The 14,986-nt window shown below is 41.1% G+C and overlaps 1 protein-coding gene across 4 annotated transcripts in view; it reads right to left on the bottom strand.

The window, feature by feature from the left end:
• Positions 1 to 7,338: 7,338 nt before the first annotated feature.
• IQGAP2 (IQ motif containing GTPase activating protein 2) overlaps positions 7,339 to 14,986 on the bottom strand; it is a 284,603-nt gene continuing 276,955 nt past the window's right edge. For all 4 annotated transcript variants that reach the window (XM_029216538.1, XM_029216541.1, XM_029216540.1 and 1 more), the window contains 3 exons: positions 13,526 to 13,663; positions 12,358 to 12,466; positions 7,339 to 8,292 (listed from right to left, as the gene is read on the bottom strand). In XM_029216538.1, coding sequence (XP_029072371.1) covers positions 8,179 to 8,292; positions 12,358 to 12,466; positions 13,526 to 13,663 — 361 coding nt within the window. In that variant the 3' untranslated portion in view covers positions 7,339 to 8,178. The remainder of the gene's footprint in view (positions 8,293 to 12,357; positions 12,467 to 13,525; positions 13,664 to 14,986) is intronic.

Here is a 14,986-nt window from a genome sequence, read left to right as displayed (position 1 = left end):
CCTGGAAGAGTAACTTTCTTATCCACGTTTTTGTATTTTAAGTTTAGTACATTTGTACTTCCCCTCAATTTTTTTTTCTTAGTATTGTTTTGTGTGTTTTAAATATTTACACGAAGAGTAACATACTCTAAGAATACTTTTGCAGTTTGCATTTTTTTAGATTTACCTGTTTGATACCTGTATATCTAAATTTTTTAAACTATGGTATTGATATTTCCTTGTATTATATAACCACATTTTATTCTTCTAAAGGTATCTATTTTATCTGCAGTTTTGGCCTCACTTTTATTCCTAATATAACTTATTTCTACTTTTTTTCCCCCTTGATGAATCTGGCCAAAGGTTGGAAATGACCTTTTTTTTTTTTTTTTTGCGTTACGCGGGCCTCTCACCGCTGTGGCCTTTCCCACTGCGGAGCACAGGCTCCGGACGCGCAGGCTCAGTGGCCATGGCTCACGGGCCCAGCCGCTCCGCTGCATGTGGGATCCTCCCGGACCGGGGCACGAACCCGTGTCCCCTGCATCGGCAGGCAGACTCTCAACCACTGCGCCACCAGGGAAGCTCCGGAAATGACCATTTTTTAATGCCCATCTTTTTGTTTTGTTGCTTTTATTGCTTAATTTTAGTGTCCTTAATTTTCACACAGGCTTTAAAAATTTTCCTTTCTACTTTCTTTGGATTTACTCTTAATTATCCTAACCTTTTGAACTGATTGCTTAGCTTAGCTTTCACTTCTTCTCCCTGAAATGACCGCTTTGGCTACATTTTGCAAGTTTTGATATGTTCAAATATGCAATTCAGGCCTAAATATTTTTTCAACTTCATTCTATCTTCTTCCATCCATAAGTTATTGGAAGTTTTGACTGGCTTTTTTGTGATTAATTTCCAATTTTGTGTTATGGTCTGTTGGTGATGTTCTGTTTTCTCTACAAAATTTCCTGTAATATTTGTGTGCTGTTTAGGGCTTCTTGAAAAAGATATCAATCTCTCTACTTCTTTTGTTCCATGTTACCCATACCAAAACCTTTTTTGTTCCTGGTTTTAGAGCAAATACGTGCAGGTTCCCTGGAGTAGAAAATTGACCCAACCAGAGATGGCTACCTAACATGTTAATATCCCTTGGAAATGAAATCTCATCATTGCAGCGTCATTCATATTGGAACCACTTAATATTGGTTCCCAGTTTTCATTTCCCGTTTGAACTTGTCTGGCACCAAAATGAGTCACTAGCTATCCTCTCATAGTGTGTTTGGTATTTAGTAGTGTTTTAAAACAAATGTACTATCCAAATGGTGAAAGTTTTAATCCCAAGATCCTATGAAAGCAGTTTTGTTTAAACCCATTTGATGACTTACCTGCTTCAGCTATTCCAGTTACTCCTCCCCTGATTGAAGCCCTCTGAGGACAACACTATATCCCAAAAACTTGCCTTAGTAATTTCGTTTTGGAAGCTAACAGTGGTGATATCCAGGCTTCTACGAAATGAAATCAAGCTGTATGCAAATTAGGTGTGCGATTCTCCAGATTTTGTGCAGATATCTCTATAGTTTTTTTTTAAATAAATTTATTTTATTTATTTTTTGGCCACATTGAGTCTTCGTTGCTGCGCTTTCTCTAGTTGTGGTGAGCGGGGTCTACTCTTTGTTGCGGTGCGTGGGCTTCTCATTACGGTGGATTCTCTTTGTTTCAGAGCACAGGCTCTAGGCACACGGGCTCAGTAGTTGTGGCTCGCGGGCTCTAGAGCGCAGGCTCAGTAGTTGTGGCGCACGGGCTTAGTTGCTCCGAGGCATGTGGGATCTTCCCGGACCAGGGCTCGAACCCGTGTCCCCTGCACCGGCAGGCAGATTCTTAACCACTGTGTCACCAGGGAAGCCCCTCTACATTTGTTTTTAAAGCAAACAGTAGATCTGTAATCACGGTACAAGCTAACCAACAGAAGTCCTGTTTCTACCTTTTGTTGATACAAACCTGCATTGGTATTTTGGGTTTAGAAGTAAAGTTAATCTTTTATAATAGGTCAACAATGCATTTCCACTAATTATACCATGGACAGAATGGTAGACTATCCCTGTGGTTTGGGGTGCTAGTAAAGGTCAAATTCAGTATCTGTTAAAAAGCAAACAATAGAAAGTTGTTCAAGTTATATAAGGTGAACTCAATATCTTTCACTTCTCATATCTGTTCATTTCCCTTTTGTAGTAGTGAGGATTCTCCAGAGAAACAGAACCAATAGGATACATAGAGATGTATGTAAGAGGAGATTTATTATTGAAACTGGCTCACATGGTTATGGAAGCCAAGAAGTCCCACCATGATCTGCTGTCTGCAAGCTGGTGACCAGGAAAGCAGTGGTATAATTCAATGAGACCCAAGGCCTGAGAACCAGGGGAAGTGATGGTATAGCTCCCAGTCTGAGACTGAAGGCCCGAGAACTGGGGGGCTACTGGTGTTAAGTCCACAGAGTCTGAAGGCTTGAGAACCAGGAGCTCTGTTGTCACAGAGTAGGAGAAGACAGATGTTCCAGCTCAAGAAGAGAGAAAGAGAATTCCCCCTGCCTGCACCTTTTTGTTCTTTTTGGGCCCTCAACAGATTGGATGATGGTTGTGCACATTGGTAAGGGTAATCTTTACCCAGTCTGCAGATCCAATGCTTATCTACTCTGGAAATACCCTCACAGATATACTCAGAAATAGTATCTTATTAGCTATCTGGGCATCCATTTGCCAGGTCATGTTGACACATAAAATTAACCATCACACCTTCCAATATATTTTAGCTAAGAGATGTTATACTCTGAGGAAACAACAGTGAGGCAACCTAGACAATCTGTATGAGCTATTTTATTTGAAGAGAGCATTTGCACTGTTAAACTGAGATAATCAGTAACTGTCCCATTTATACAAGGGCCAAAAGCCATACTGGGACTCCTGAGAGGTGGTGGCGGTCTCTCTCCTTCTCAACCCCCTGGCAGGATCCGATGCTGGGCTTCTACCTCCCCACCATTCTCAAGGCACTGCCAGGCTCTGGACATACAGCAGTGACTGTAACAGTCTCTGTCCTCTGGAGCTTAGAGGATGACTTAGAAGGCTCTATTTTAACCTGTTACTAAGTTTTGGTTACAGTAATAGAGGCAATGGATTTTTCAAAAAGCTGATCAGCAGTTAGACCACCCAGTACTCACCAGAATTTCTCAAAATAGAGACAACTTCCACCATTCAGAGTTCTGTGGTTTGCCTCTTGGAATGTTGAGGAGTACCACAAACCCCTACCTAACCACAGTCCAAGTTGTAAAAATTACGTCATGAACAGCACCTCTAATTAGTGCCTGACCACACACACATACACCAACATACACATCATGGTTCTGGTCTTTCAGTGACATAAGGGAGATGTGTGTTAAAAATCAAAATTCAGTTGAGTAAATTTGAAGATCTAATTGGCTTTATTGAAAGATGTAAGAATCAGGCATCGTCCTGTGTAACAACTAGAAAGGCACACTGAGGGGGTTTTTATAGGCTGGTGGAGGGTGGGGAAAGAAGGTCTAAGCAGAAGAAAAGAAAGGATTTGTTTCAAGCCAGGCCATCTTCTTTTGGGGGAAGGGTACTGCAGCGGTCTTTATCATACAGATTAGCTCAATAGTGTTGATCCAGAAATTTAAGATTGACTGTTTTAAAGGTCACATTTCTGGGCGGGGTTAAAAGTGCAATCAAGTCTTGCTTTGCTGTGATGTGGGTGGAGAGCGAGAATGAGATCATTTTGGGCTTGTAATTTTTTTTTTTTAACGTATGCCATGTCAGACAGTGATCTCACTGATTGGGTCTCTTTCTTCATCACAAACTTACAAAATATTAAAGTATGCAAAGGCTTGCCCTGTCTTGGAGATCACTAGAGCACATTCTTTGCGAGTAGTTAGAGCCCTGTTAAGTCTTTTTTGCCTTTTTAAGTTCCAGGTGCTAAAAAGTGGAGTTCGGGGCAAGCATGGACCCCCCTCAGCGTTCCAGACCAAAAATCATTTTTGTAACAGTGGAAACATGATCAAACATACATCAAAGTACAGGAGTCAGCTATGCAAAAATGAAGTTAGTGTTTCAATTGCTCCGTGTTTTATAAAGCAAAACCAGTTTTTCCCCTTCTCCCTATGAGTAAGAAAAGCTACGAGCCCTGGAGAGGAAGCTGGTGAACGGTAGCAGAATATGCCACCCCAAAATATGCCTCCTTCTCTGGGTCACTCATTCATCCATGTCCCTTAAAGATCTCAAAAAAGAAGCGGTTGGTAATATCTTCAACAATAACCTCATCTTGGGGGTCAACGGAGAGAAAACATTTCACAGCTTTCCTCGAGGATGTTGGCATGATAGAAAGATCTTTCTCCATAAAAATAACACTCAAGCATGTCACTCAGTGCTGGAGTAAGTTAAGACGAGCCCCCCCCCGCCCCCCCCTTTTTCTTCCAGATAAACAAAAACTGAGACAATTTATTGTTAGCCATCTTACATACTAAAGTTCTTCAGTCTGAAAGAAAGTGACCCTAGACAGAATCCACAAAAAAGACAAAGTATCAGTAAAGGTAATTTAAGACAAGCCCCTTTTTGAGAGGCTGTGAAAGGTTGGCTTTTATCTCCAAACATCTTTCCCTAATTTTGGCTCTTCCTGTACATTTCCACTAAAAGTCTTTCCTAGAGCACGAAGAAGGAAGCTTAACGTAACTCCTACCTCCTCCCAGTTCCTGTTCCTCACCTAATGCTAGCTGTAGGGTACAGGGAGGTTTATTCTCAAGGTGAAGCTTTACTGTATGTTTATTTGATTCCTTTTACAGAAGCCTGTAGTAAGGGTAATCCATTAAAAAAACACACGCACACACACACATCTACAAACTGCTGAGACAACACTGTTTCAAGGTATCTACCTCTGTCAAAAATCTGTATAAGCCTGAAACAATCATCAAAGTAGCAGATTCTACTCTTTTAAAATTTGAATTTTCCAAATTCTGTCGGGCTTACCTTCAAGTTTAGTGTGCCAAATGAGCACAAGCGAACTGTTTCTGAATACTGGGTAACCTCCGTGGAAAATAAAGCCTGTTGAATGAATGAACAGAATACAAAGTGTTGGAGTGAGGGGGGTCCAGCCCGAGAGTCTGGATTACTGTTGTGGCAGAGACAGCTGATTGGTCCCCAGGTATCACTGTTCCCTTTCTTTACAAATAGAACCACCTCCCCCTCTACCCCTGGGTTTTAATTGGGCGCATGACTTAGCTAGGAACTTTACTTCCCAGCCTATCTTGAAGCTAGTCATGGCCATGTAACTAAGTTTTTTTTTTTTTTAATTTATGTATTTTATTTTTGGCTGTGTTGGGTCTTCGTTGCCATGTGTGGGCTTTCTCTAGCTGTGGCGAGTGGGGGCTACTCTTCTTTGCGGTGCGTGGGCTTCTCACTGCAGTGGCTTCTCTTGTTGTGGAGAACGGCCTCTAGGCGTGCGGGCTTCAGTAGTTGTGGCACGTGGGCTCAGTAGTTGTGGCTCATGGGCTCTAGAGCGCAGGCTTAGCAGTTGTGGCACACGGTCTTAGTTGCTCCGCGGCATGTGGGATCTTCCTGGACCAGGGCTTGAACCCGTGTCCCATTGGCAGATGGATTCTTAACCACTGCGCCACCAGGGAAGCCCCATGTAACTAAGTTTTGGCCAAAGGACTGTAAGCAGAAATAACATATGGAGCTTGAAACAAAACGACTTGCCCCGGACTTCTTTCCCCCTTCCTGCCATCCAGGAATCAGTGACAAGGACAGAGCCAACTGGCCAGCTTGGATCCCTGGTAACTTGTGGGACTGCTCACCTGCCTTTGAGAAAACAAACTTCTACCTTGTGTCAGCCACAGGGTTTTGGATCTCTTGGTCCCAGCAGCTCACTCTTGAAGGGGAAAATGTGCCATCCCCACAATATGCCTCTCTGGTAGAAGGATTACTTTGAGCTGGTTATTTTTGAAAAACAGCAGATATAGGAGAAGCTCTGAAAACCAAGTAAAGTTACAGTCTTTTAAAAGACATTTACATTTATAAGGGAACTCTCCATTCGTTAAGGGTGTTTCCTTCTCTGAACAAGGAAGAGTGACTAAATCTCTAGCAACTCTTATCAGTGGAAAAGGTAGAAGCTGAAATCTGCATAACTATACCCTCATTCACTCTGCTTTGCCCGATTACCTCCCCTAACTGCTCCCCCCATCGTCTTTTGCCTTTAGATGGAGATGGTGTTTAAGGTGGTGGCTTGGGCCATCTGGGGAGCAGGCAAAGCACAGGAAGTGAGGGTCTAGTTAGGCAGATAGTTCCTGTGTGTCTCCCAGGTATATAGGAGGTATATGCGTCATTAAACCTCTCTTTTCCTCCTGTTAATCTGTCTTTTATTATGGGGGGGGGAGGTCTCAGCCAAGAACTTAGAAGGGTAGAGGGAAAATTACTTTTCCTCCCCATAAACTATACCCTAAATGGCACAGCTGTAGATGTTGACCCTTAAACAGTGTGAGGGTTAGAAGTGCCACCCCACACACACAGTCAAAAATCTGAGTATAACATTTTTTTTTAAGAATTTCTTTTTTATTTATTTTTGGCTGTGTTGGGTCTTCCTTGCTGCGTGTGGGCTTTCTCTAGTTGCGGCGAGCGGGGGCTACTCTTCGTTGTGGTGCGCAGGCTTCTCGTTGCGGTGGCTTCTCTTGCTGCAGAGCACGGGCTTAGTTGCTCTGCAGCATGTGGGATCTTCCCGGACCAGGGCTAGAACCCGTGTCCCCTGCACTGGCAGGCGGATTCTTAACCACTGCGCCACCAGGGAAGTCCTGATTTAACTTTTGACTCTCCTAAAACTTAACTACTAATAGCCTACTGTTGACCTAAAGTCTTAACCAATAACAAACTCTTAACATATATTTTGTATGTTATATGTACTATGTACTGTATTCTTACAATAAAGTAAGCTAGAGAAAAGAAAAGGTTATTAAGAAAATCATAAGGAGAATACATTTACAGTACTGCACTGTATTTATCAATACTGTAAGTTTATGTGATCTGTTTATAAAACAAATCTGCCAGTACCTACATTAATATTGTCTTATATGATATAAAACACTGTAGATGTTATACATATTATTAACACCAGATATCAAAAATAAAAAGATGTGGAAAAGAAATTCATGGTTTTTTTACAGTTATTTATTGAAAAAAATTCATGTGTAAGTAGACCCATACAGATCAAACCCATCTTGTTCAAGGGTCAACTGTACTTCTTTTCCCCCAAAGTCCCACCAAGAACCTTCTCCTACCCACTAAATGATTTGGATTTATTCAGACAGAAGTCAAATTAATGTAATTCAGTAATATTTATTTTACATAAAACAATTTTCAAAGAATACATTTAAAAACCATCCAGATACTGATTTTATTGCATTACAAAACATTGAGAGGCACAATTGAAATATTCAAATAAATTGTGAGGGGTGGAGGTGGGGTGAGGCCTATGATCTCTATCCACCTTGTTCCTTAGTCACTGAGAGGCTCTGGGTCCAAGAGTCTCTACCATGAGGCAGTAGTGCACTTCATTAAGTAGGAATAAATCACATAAAATATATACTTTTATACAGAAAGTGTTATTGTACTGTCACTTTCAATTACTTATAAAAACTTCACTTTGAATTGCACAAAAGTTTTCTTTAAAATCAATAACTCCCAGAAGGTGGGGCTTAGAACCAAGTATCTCTCTAAATAATTCATTACAAATAATTCAGGTTCCATTTCTCCACAGATCAAAAAAAAAATCTATGAAGACTTACAGTATTCAAATGGGACATTTAAAAATTTTTTTTATAGGAAAATAGGTTTACACATTTGTCCCTAATCAGCTAAAGTTATTTTCTCCCTACTTTAAAACAAATCACAGAATATCCAAAGTTTTAAATCAGAGTACCTGCACCACAGTATAATGTGGCAGTGTTTACGTTAATTCATTTTGTGTATCATTCTACTGCAGTATCAGATTATCAAAAAGGCACATGGGTACATTCTTCAGAACGGTTTTGGTCTTAAAAAAGAAAAATCACACGTTTATAAGCACTGATTTCAATCATGTTTAAAAACAAAAATACTAAACAGATTCATTTCCTAATTCAGGTGATACAGAATCCATGAGATTTCTTCAGGCACTTCACTTCCCATAGAATTTCTTGTTCAGCAGGTATATGAGAAGGTTTACATTCACTTTAACCTTATCAAACATTTTCATCACAGCTACTCCTTCATACTGCATCTGAAGTAAATCCTGAAATTGTAAGGAACATCAATCACATCTCCAATTTGACATTTCCCACATTTAAAACACATTCTAGAAGACTGTTGACAACAATAAGATTCGGTTGACCTAAGGACCTCGGTGGGGATTCTTACACTTCAGTGTGCATTAGAATCACCTGGTTTAAAAACACAGGCCAGTTAAAACAGATTGCTGGGTCCTACCCCCAGGAATCTCTGATTCTGGATCTCTGGGGTGGGTCCCAAGAACTTGCATTTTAACAAGTTCCCAAGGGATGATGATATTGTTGGTCTGGGTGCCATAGTTTGAGAATCACTCACCTCGATGAAAGAAAACAGAGTTTTAGAATTGATAAGGACTTTACGAGAGAAAACCATTACCGTTAATATTAGACATAGAATTAAAAGTTTAATTATAATTGAAAAACTCAAGACACAAATGTTACAGCAAGATGAGGTATATCCTTTAGAAGAGCCAGGGTTTTCTAAGGTGAAGTGAGACAGTTCATTGAGGAGGAAAAAGAATATTAAAACTCCTATTTTTATTTTTTCTTCATTTCTTAAGCATGTACATTTTCTATGTATTTTATAAAGTAGATTTTGAGTAAAGTGCCAAGAGCATGTATACTTTATAAATAAATAAATATAGAGAAATACGGAGAAATGCTCTATTTACTGAGGAAAACTGAGAGAGTGAAATTTGGAGACCACTGTACAAAGCAACTCGTTCCGATCTAGACTACTTCTGTTCCTGTATTCTGTTCCTCATTCTCAAGTAAGTTTATCATTCTGTTTCATTGCTGCTGTATAAACAAAGAAAAATTAATAAAATTTCCTTCGTTTATAAATTAATAACTGGCTCACACCAGCCAAATGCATGAGACTAAAGCAGTAACATTTTACAACAACACAGGACAGGGGGGCTTTCCCAGATAGAAGATATTCCTGAACTGCCCTAGACTCGTACCCGGGTCTCATTTTCCTGCTTGTAGCTCTGGAAATTTCTTGTTTCTCAATGATAATGCCTTGTGTCTATAACAAGCAAGGCCACCTGCAGAAGGTGGAGTCTTCTTTGAGGGAAGGGCTCTTGCCGGCTTTCTGCTCTACTTTCTCAATTATCTCCAACTGCACTCAACTAAACCCCTCCATTATTTAGATATGCTTCTGGGATGGAAATTCCATAGGGAAGTGAAGTTCTTTCATCAAGAATGGTTTTGCCTATTAAAGCGTAGTGGAGATTCACTTTTCCTTTGGGAAAGGCAACATCTGTCAAAGACTCTTGGAAAAGAACGAAACCAATATGGTTAAATTGAGAAGGAATCATGTATGGAGGGGAATTAGCTGGGCCCCCCATGGGGAACAGAGGAACTCTGATTGTACTTGCGGTTGAAAGACCAGATTTTAGTCTTATCTCCACTATTTGCTATCTTACAACCTTGCAACATCATATAACTTCTCTGAGGTTCTGTTTCCTTGTGTGTAAATTGGGGCTGACACTGCCAACCCCATAGGCGTGTTATTGGGCATATGAGATCAAGAAGTCTGCAAACACTTTGTAAGCCACTCTTGTCTGGTCAGGAACAACTGGAATCCTGTGAGAGAGGCAGCAGTGTAGAGAGATGAAGAGTTTGGATTCCAGCGGCCCTTCCATAACGTGCTCTCTGAATCCCAGTTCTTCATCTGGGAAAGGAAGAATACCAAGACTGCAGCCCTCCATAAACACTGGCCATTGTTTATATAAGCAGAACATCTTCACGTAACTCACACCTTCCTGTTATGTATATGGCTACAGGATATAATTAGGATATCATCTTTAGGAACTGAGGAAAAAGTGGCCTGTAGAAAACCTAGAAGCGTAATATTAGAAGGAATCTCCCTTTTTGTCCTCTTAGAAACAAAGTCCTTGACTCCCACTGAAGACCGGGCCGTCACATTTCTCTTTGGTAATTTGCTTCATATTAGAATTGTCTGAAAGCCATAAATTGTGTGAAAAGATAAGTGTGACTTTATGTCTGACAGCTATTATATGCAGGGCTGGCTCTGTGGGCATCCGACCTGTGCATGGTCCCATGATTAGAAGGGCCCTGCACTTAGTTTAATGCTCTGCTGTCATCATCTTGAAATTCTCACCAATTTTGAGTAAGGGGCTCTGCATTTTCATTTTGCACTGAGCCCTGCAAATTATGTAGCTGGTCCTGATGATATGTCAATGACTGAAAAAAATCTGGAGCATAATAGCCACCTGCATACAGCTAAGGAGTAACAGTTTACAATTGTGTGTCTAAATGAATGGTGTGAACAGCTAATCCTACTATGAAACTTTTAACAAAGGAGCAAGTGAAGCTTGGTGTTTGCATAGTGTTAAAAGGAAGTCCTGTGGAATTCCTGAGGCCTCTCTAAACAGGTGTCTCCTGGTCACTTGTGATTCATCTGTTGTTCAGTTGATGTTTATTGGGCTTGGATCATTTCCTTCTTGGCAATCACATGATATGTTTTTGCTACAGAAGAACCACTAACCAAGGCATATCACCACAAGCACACTCTTTTCTCTTCCCATATTTATCTAAGTATTCCACAGAGTAACTCAAGACTTTCAGTTAAATTTTTAGATGGATACATTTAGTGACATTTAAAATAAACAAGAAAATAATACCGTTAAGTATACTTTTCATAATTACATAATATCTTCAATTTTCTCTCTTAACTCTAATTTACTCCATTATCTCAGTGTCTTTATAAAACCCATTTAGCTCTCATTTCTTTTTAGGCTTATAAGGAATGCTAGACAGAAAAGAAGGGCCCTGGTATTTTATCCCATGGGTTAGGGGTGGAGGTGCAACTCCACGGATCTCAGCAACAGGCTAGGGAGGCAGTGAGGCTGGAACTTACACCATTCCCAGTGGCTTATCATGATGTTCCATGTAGATACATGCAGAATACCTGGCAACAGTTTTACAAGTAGTTGGGGGCCCAGGTAAATAGGTGTTATTTCCATTTAAAAACTCAATCAGATCAAAAAAGAAAACTCAATCACAGCTCTAAATTGATTCTGTGCAAGAATTAAGTTGGGAGTAGATAAACATTTACTTGCACTCTCCCTCCTTTTTTTTTGGTGGCACATTAACTGTTTTCTGTTTCTGCTCAAGTATATTTGGCTTAAATGTGGTTCTTATGAGAAAATAGCAGTAATTCTGACTGCAAACACCATTTTTCTATTTACAGATATCGGTTTTGCACAATGTCTTTCTTTCTTGTGATCCCAAATAGTTAACAAAGAAATTTAAGAAACTGATGCAAAAATAATTCTAGGAAGGAGAAAGGGAAGAAGGAGAAATGAGATCCAGAAAGTTCCAATCCTGGGTATATGCTATCTTAGGAAGAAATGCAATTTTCTAAGAAAAGGAAACTTTCCAACCTTTACTTAATAGCTCTGAATACTTTTACATATATTATTCTTTTCTCTAAGCTTCAAAATGAAAACATAGCTTAGAAAAACTCACTGCTATGGTTTACCATTTAAAAGCAGTTTAAGTTCCAATAATTTGGAAAATCATAGCTTTAAAAAAATCATCAACACAAAGTAATACTGGCAAATAAGGCTGGCATTGGTCTCCCGTTAAATTTCATTGTTGTCATGAAGAATGCAAGCCAGAGGCTTCCCTGGTGGCACAGTGGTTAAGAATCCGCCTGCCAATGCAGGGGACATGGGTTCGAGCCCTGGTCCGGGAAGATGCCAAATGCCGCGGAGCAACTAACCTCGTGAGCCACAACTACTGAGCCTGCGCTCTAGAGCCTGCGAGCCACAACTACTGAGCCCACGTGCCACAACTACTGAAGCCTGCACACCTAGAGCCCATGCTTTTCAGCGAGAAAAGCCACCGCAATGAGAAGCGCGTGCACTGCAACGAAGAGTAGCCCCCGCTCACCGCAACTAGAGAAAGTGCGCAGCAACGAAGACCCAATGCAGCCAAAAAAAAAAAATTAAAAAAAAAAAAAAAAAAAGAATGCAAGCCAGGGAAGCCAAGAAGGACCCCCACTATAAAACTCACCCCAATCTGCAGGAATCCCAGCTTACCTGAATATTGAGCTGCACCTTTTCCATCTCAACACCCAGGAATTTTGATCTGACATCAAAGATGCCCACATCTTCAGTAGATGAGATATCAAATGTAACATTTTTAAACCTAGTAAAGAAAGGACCATTCACACATGTGGAACTGCAAATATACGCTTAAAGCTGAAACAAATTAATGGACCCTAAGTTACCATTCCTAGTGAACAGCCTGCTGGGAAAATTCTAAGGAAGTTACCCCAAATCTCCCACCATCAGTCCCCAGTTTGGCTCACTGGAAATATGGCTCGTGTTGAGATCTGCAGCCCACGGAGCACTGAAGTAGGTGCTTTGTTACAAGAGAAATGCAAAATATTGTCCTTGCTCTTAAAGAGCATAATATACAGTTGAAATTATATGAGATTCACAGAACTATAAATGTTGAGTTTTACTGCTGACAGGCCAGTTGAGCATTTTAGACGATTAGTTTTACAGCAACTTCAAAGGGGAAGAAGCATTTTCTCTGAGTTGATCTCCGTCAAGAGAAGGTTGGATGGGATAAATGCAAGAGAAGCCAGGCCTTGGAGGAAGCCGGAGTTACAGAGGAGCACACACAGTGAGTCTGGCGTCCTCCAATGGAAAAGGAAGTGATGGAGCACAGGACTTACGGTCCTTTTAAAATGGCGAACCCGTTAGTGCCTGGTGTGGGGCTCGGAGGAGGGTTTCTCCTCCACCTCAAACACACACAGTAGTAGCACACTGCTGGAGTGGCTCTGACCCAGGCAACAGCACACCGTCCGTGGCTTTCAAGTCGGAGGGGTACCGTTTTGCAATTGTAAACAACTCTCACTGAGCTAGACCAAAAGGCAGCTTTTCTTTTCTCACTGCTATGACTCAGTTCTTTTGGAGGGAGAGGCGAGGCTGGCAAATCCCAACACACTGGCTAAGCCACGGGAAGCACAATCACTCGATCAGCACTTAGTCTGACCAGCAGCATCAGATGCTCCAGGCCTTATGGGAAGACTAGAGATTACAATACACGTGTTCTCTCCTGTCATCTGTGAGCAAGGGGAAGCCCTGACAGACCAAGTGAAGCCTTCTTCAAAGGCCACAGGAAACTGAAGTGGGAGTCAGATTTGATGGGAGGGATGAGAGGGCGGTGTGCTTTGTGCAGATTTTCGGTGCCACTCACTGGTTTATCTGAAGATCGTCTATGCCCAGGAGGACACCCTTCTCATGCAGCTTTGCTGCGGTGTACCTCACCGGCTTCACTCGCTTTGTCCCTTTGGGTTCTCCTTTTCCATCAAGTTTAATTGATCTCCGAGTATTTCTGACAAGATAAGAACAGACCATCCGTCGTGAAGATGGCAAACTCAGACGTTCCAGGCAGCGCAACAACCAGCACAGAGGGCACACCACTGTCCACACCTGGCCCCCACTACATGGAACCTGGGCAACTTTATATTGTGTGATAGTCGGCGACAACCTTCCCGGTGCAGTGCAATCTCACTACTGAACAGTTTAAGGAAAAGCTATTTTCGATGCGACTCAAGTTTGAATTACAGACTAATATGTTTCATAGAACCTGTACTTTGCTGTCTCAGGCATGTTGAACCATGTGGCTCGATTAAGTCATTTCACAAGCAGCTTAGGTGCCATAACATAAACTGCGTACACACTCCTAAAGAAAGGTATCACTAGGAGTGCTTTAATTTATTTAACAAATAGTACGTGGCCATCCCTGTTCCAAGTGCTTTCTAAATGCTGCCTCACATTTACAAAATTAACCTTGCCATAGTGTTCTGAAATAAATTCCTTTTTTTCTGTATCATTTCATTTAGCTCTCATAACAACACTTGTAAGGCTGGTACTCCCAATTCTCTCTTAAAGATGAGAAAATTGAGGCTTCAGAGATCACTGGACTGGTTCAAGATCACACAATGTAAGCGAGAATCCCAATCTAGCTCACCTGACTGCAGAGGTTGTAAAATGCCTTGTCGTAGTTGCAATAAATACGTAAAGAAAACCCCTGACAAGCTTATTTCTACTAAATATTAGCTTTACCAACTTTTTTCCTCCCAGGAATAGCATAAAAGTAATTTACAGGCTGCAAGCAAATGAATTAAAATTCAGAACTAGTGTGGCACAGATAAATGAGATTTAAATTTGGTTATATTCCTTCACTGAATCTATGATTAATGCAATTGATTTTTCCATATAGCACCATTTCCTAGTGTCAATTTGACTACAAGGGTTACATAAAAATACTGAATTATGTATTTAAATGGGTAATTAAAATTTGATCAGTATTGACCTTAGTCTGTTGATAAGAGCAATTATGAGCAAAGAATACTCATTAAAAGTAGCTATATTGGGCTTCCCTGGTGGCGCAGTGGTTGAGAGTCCGCCTGCCGATGCAGGGGACACGGGTTCGTGCCCAGGTCTGGGAAGATCCCACATGCCGCGGAGCGGCTGGGCCCGTGAGCCATGGCCGTTGAGCCTGCGCGTCCGGAGCCTGTGCTCCGCAACGGAAGAGGCCACAAGAGTGAGAGGCCCCAAGAGTGAGAGGCCCGCGTGCCGCAAAAAGAAAAAAAAAAAAAAAAAAGTAGCTATATTGTGAAAAAAAATCTATGATATGTATGCTAATGGGTAA

This window comes from Monodon monoceros, unplaced genomic scaffold (genome assembly GCF_005190385.1).
Source record: "Monodon monoceros isolate NGI ecotype Baffin Bay Population unplaced genomic scaffold, NGI_Narwhal_1 Super_Scaffold_12, whole genome shotgun sequence".
NCBI classification, from domain to species: Eukaryota; Metazoa; Chordata; class Mammalia; order Artiodactyla; family Monodontidae; genus Monodon; species Monodon monoceros.
Note: the sequence above shows the minus strand (reverse complement) of the source record. Positions and strands in the feature narration are given on the sequence as shown.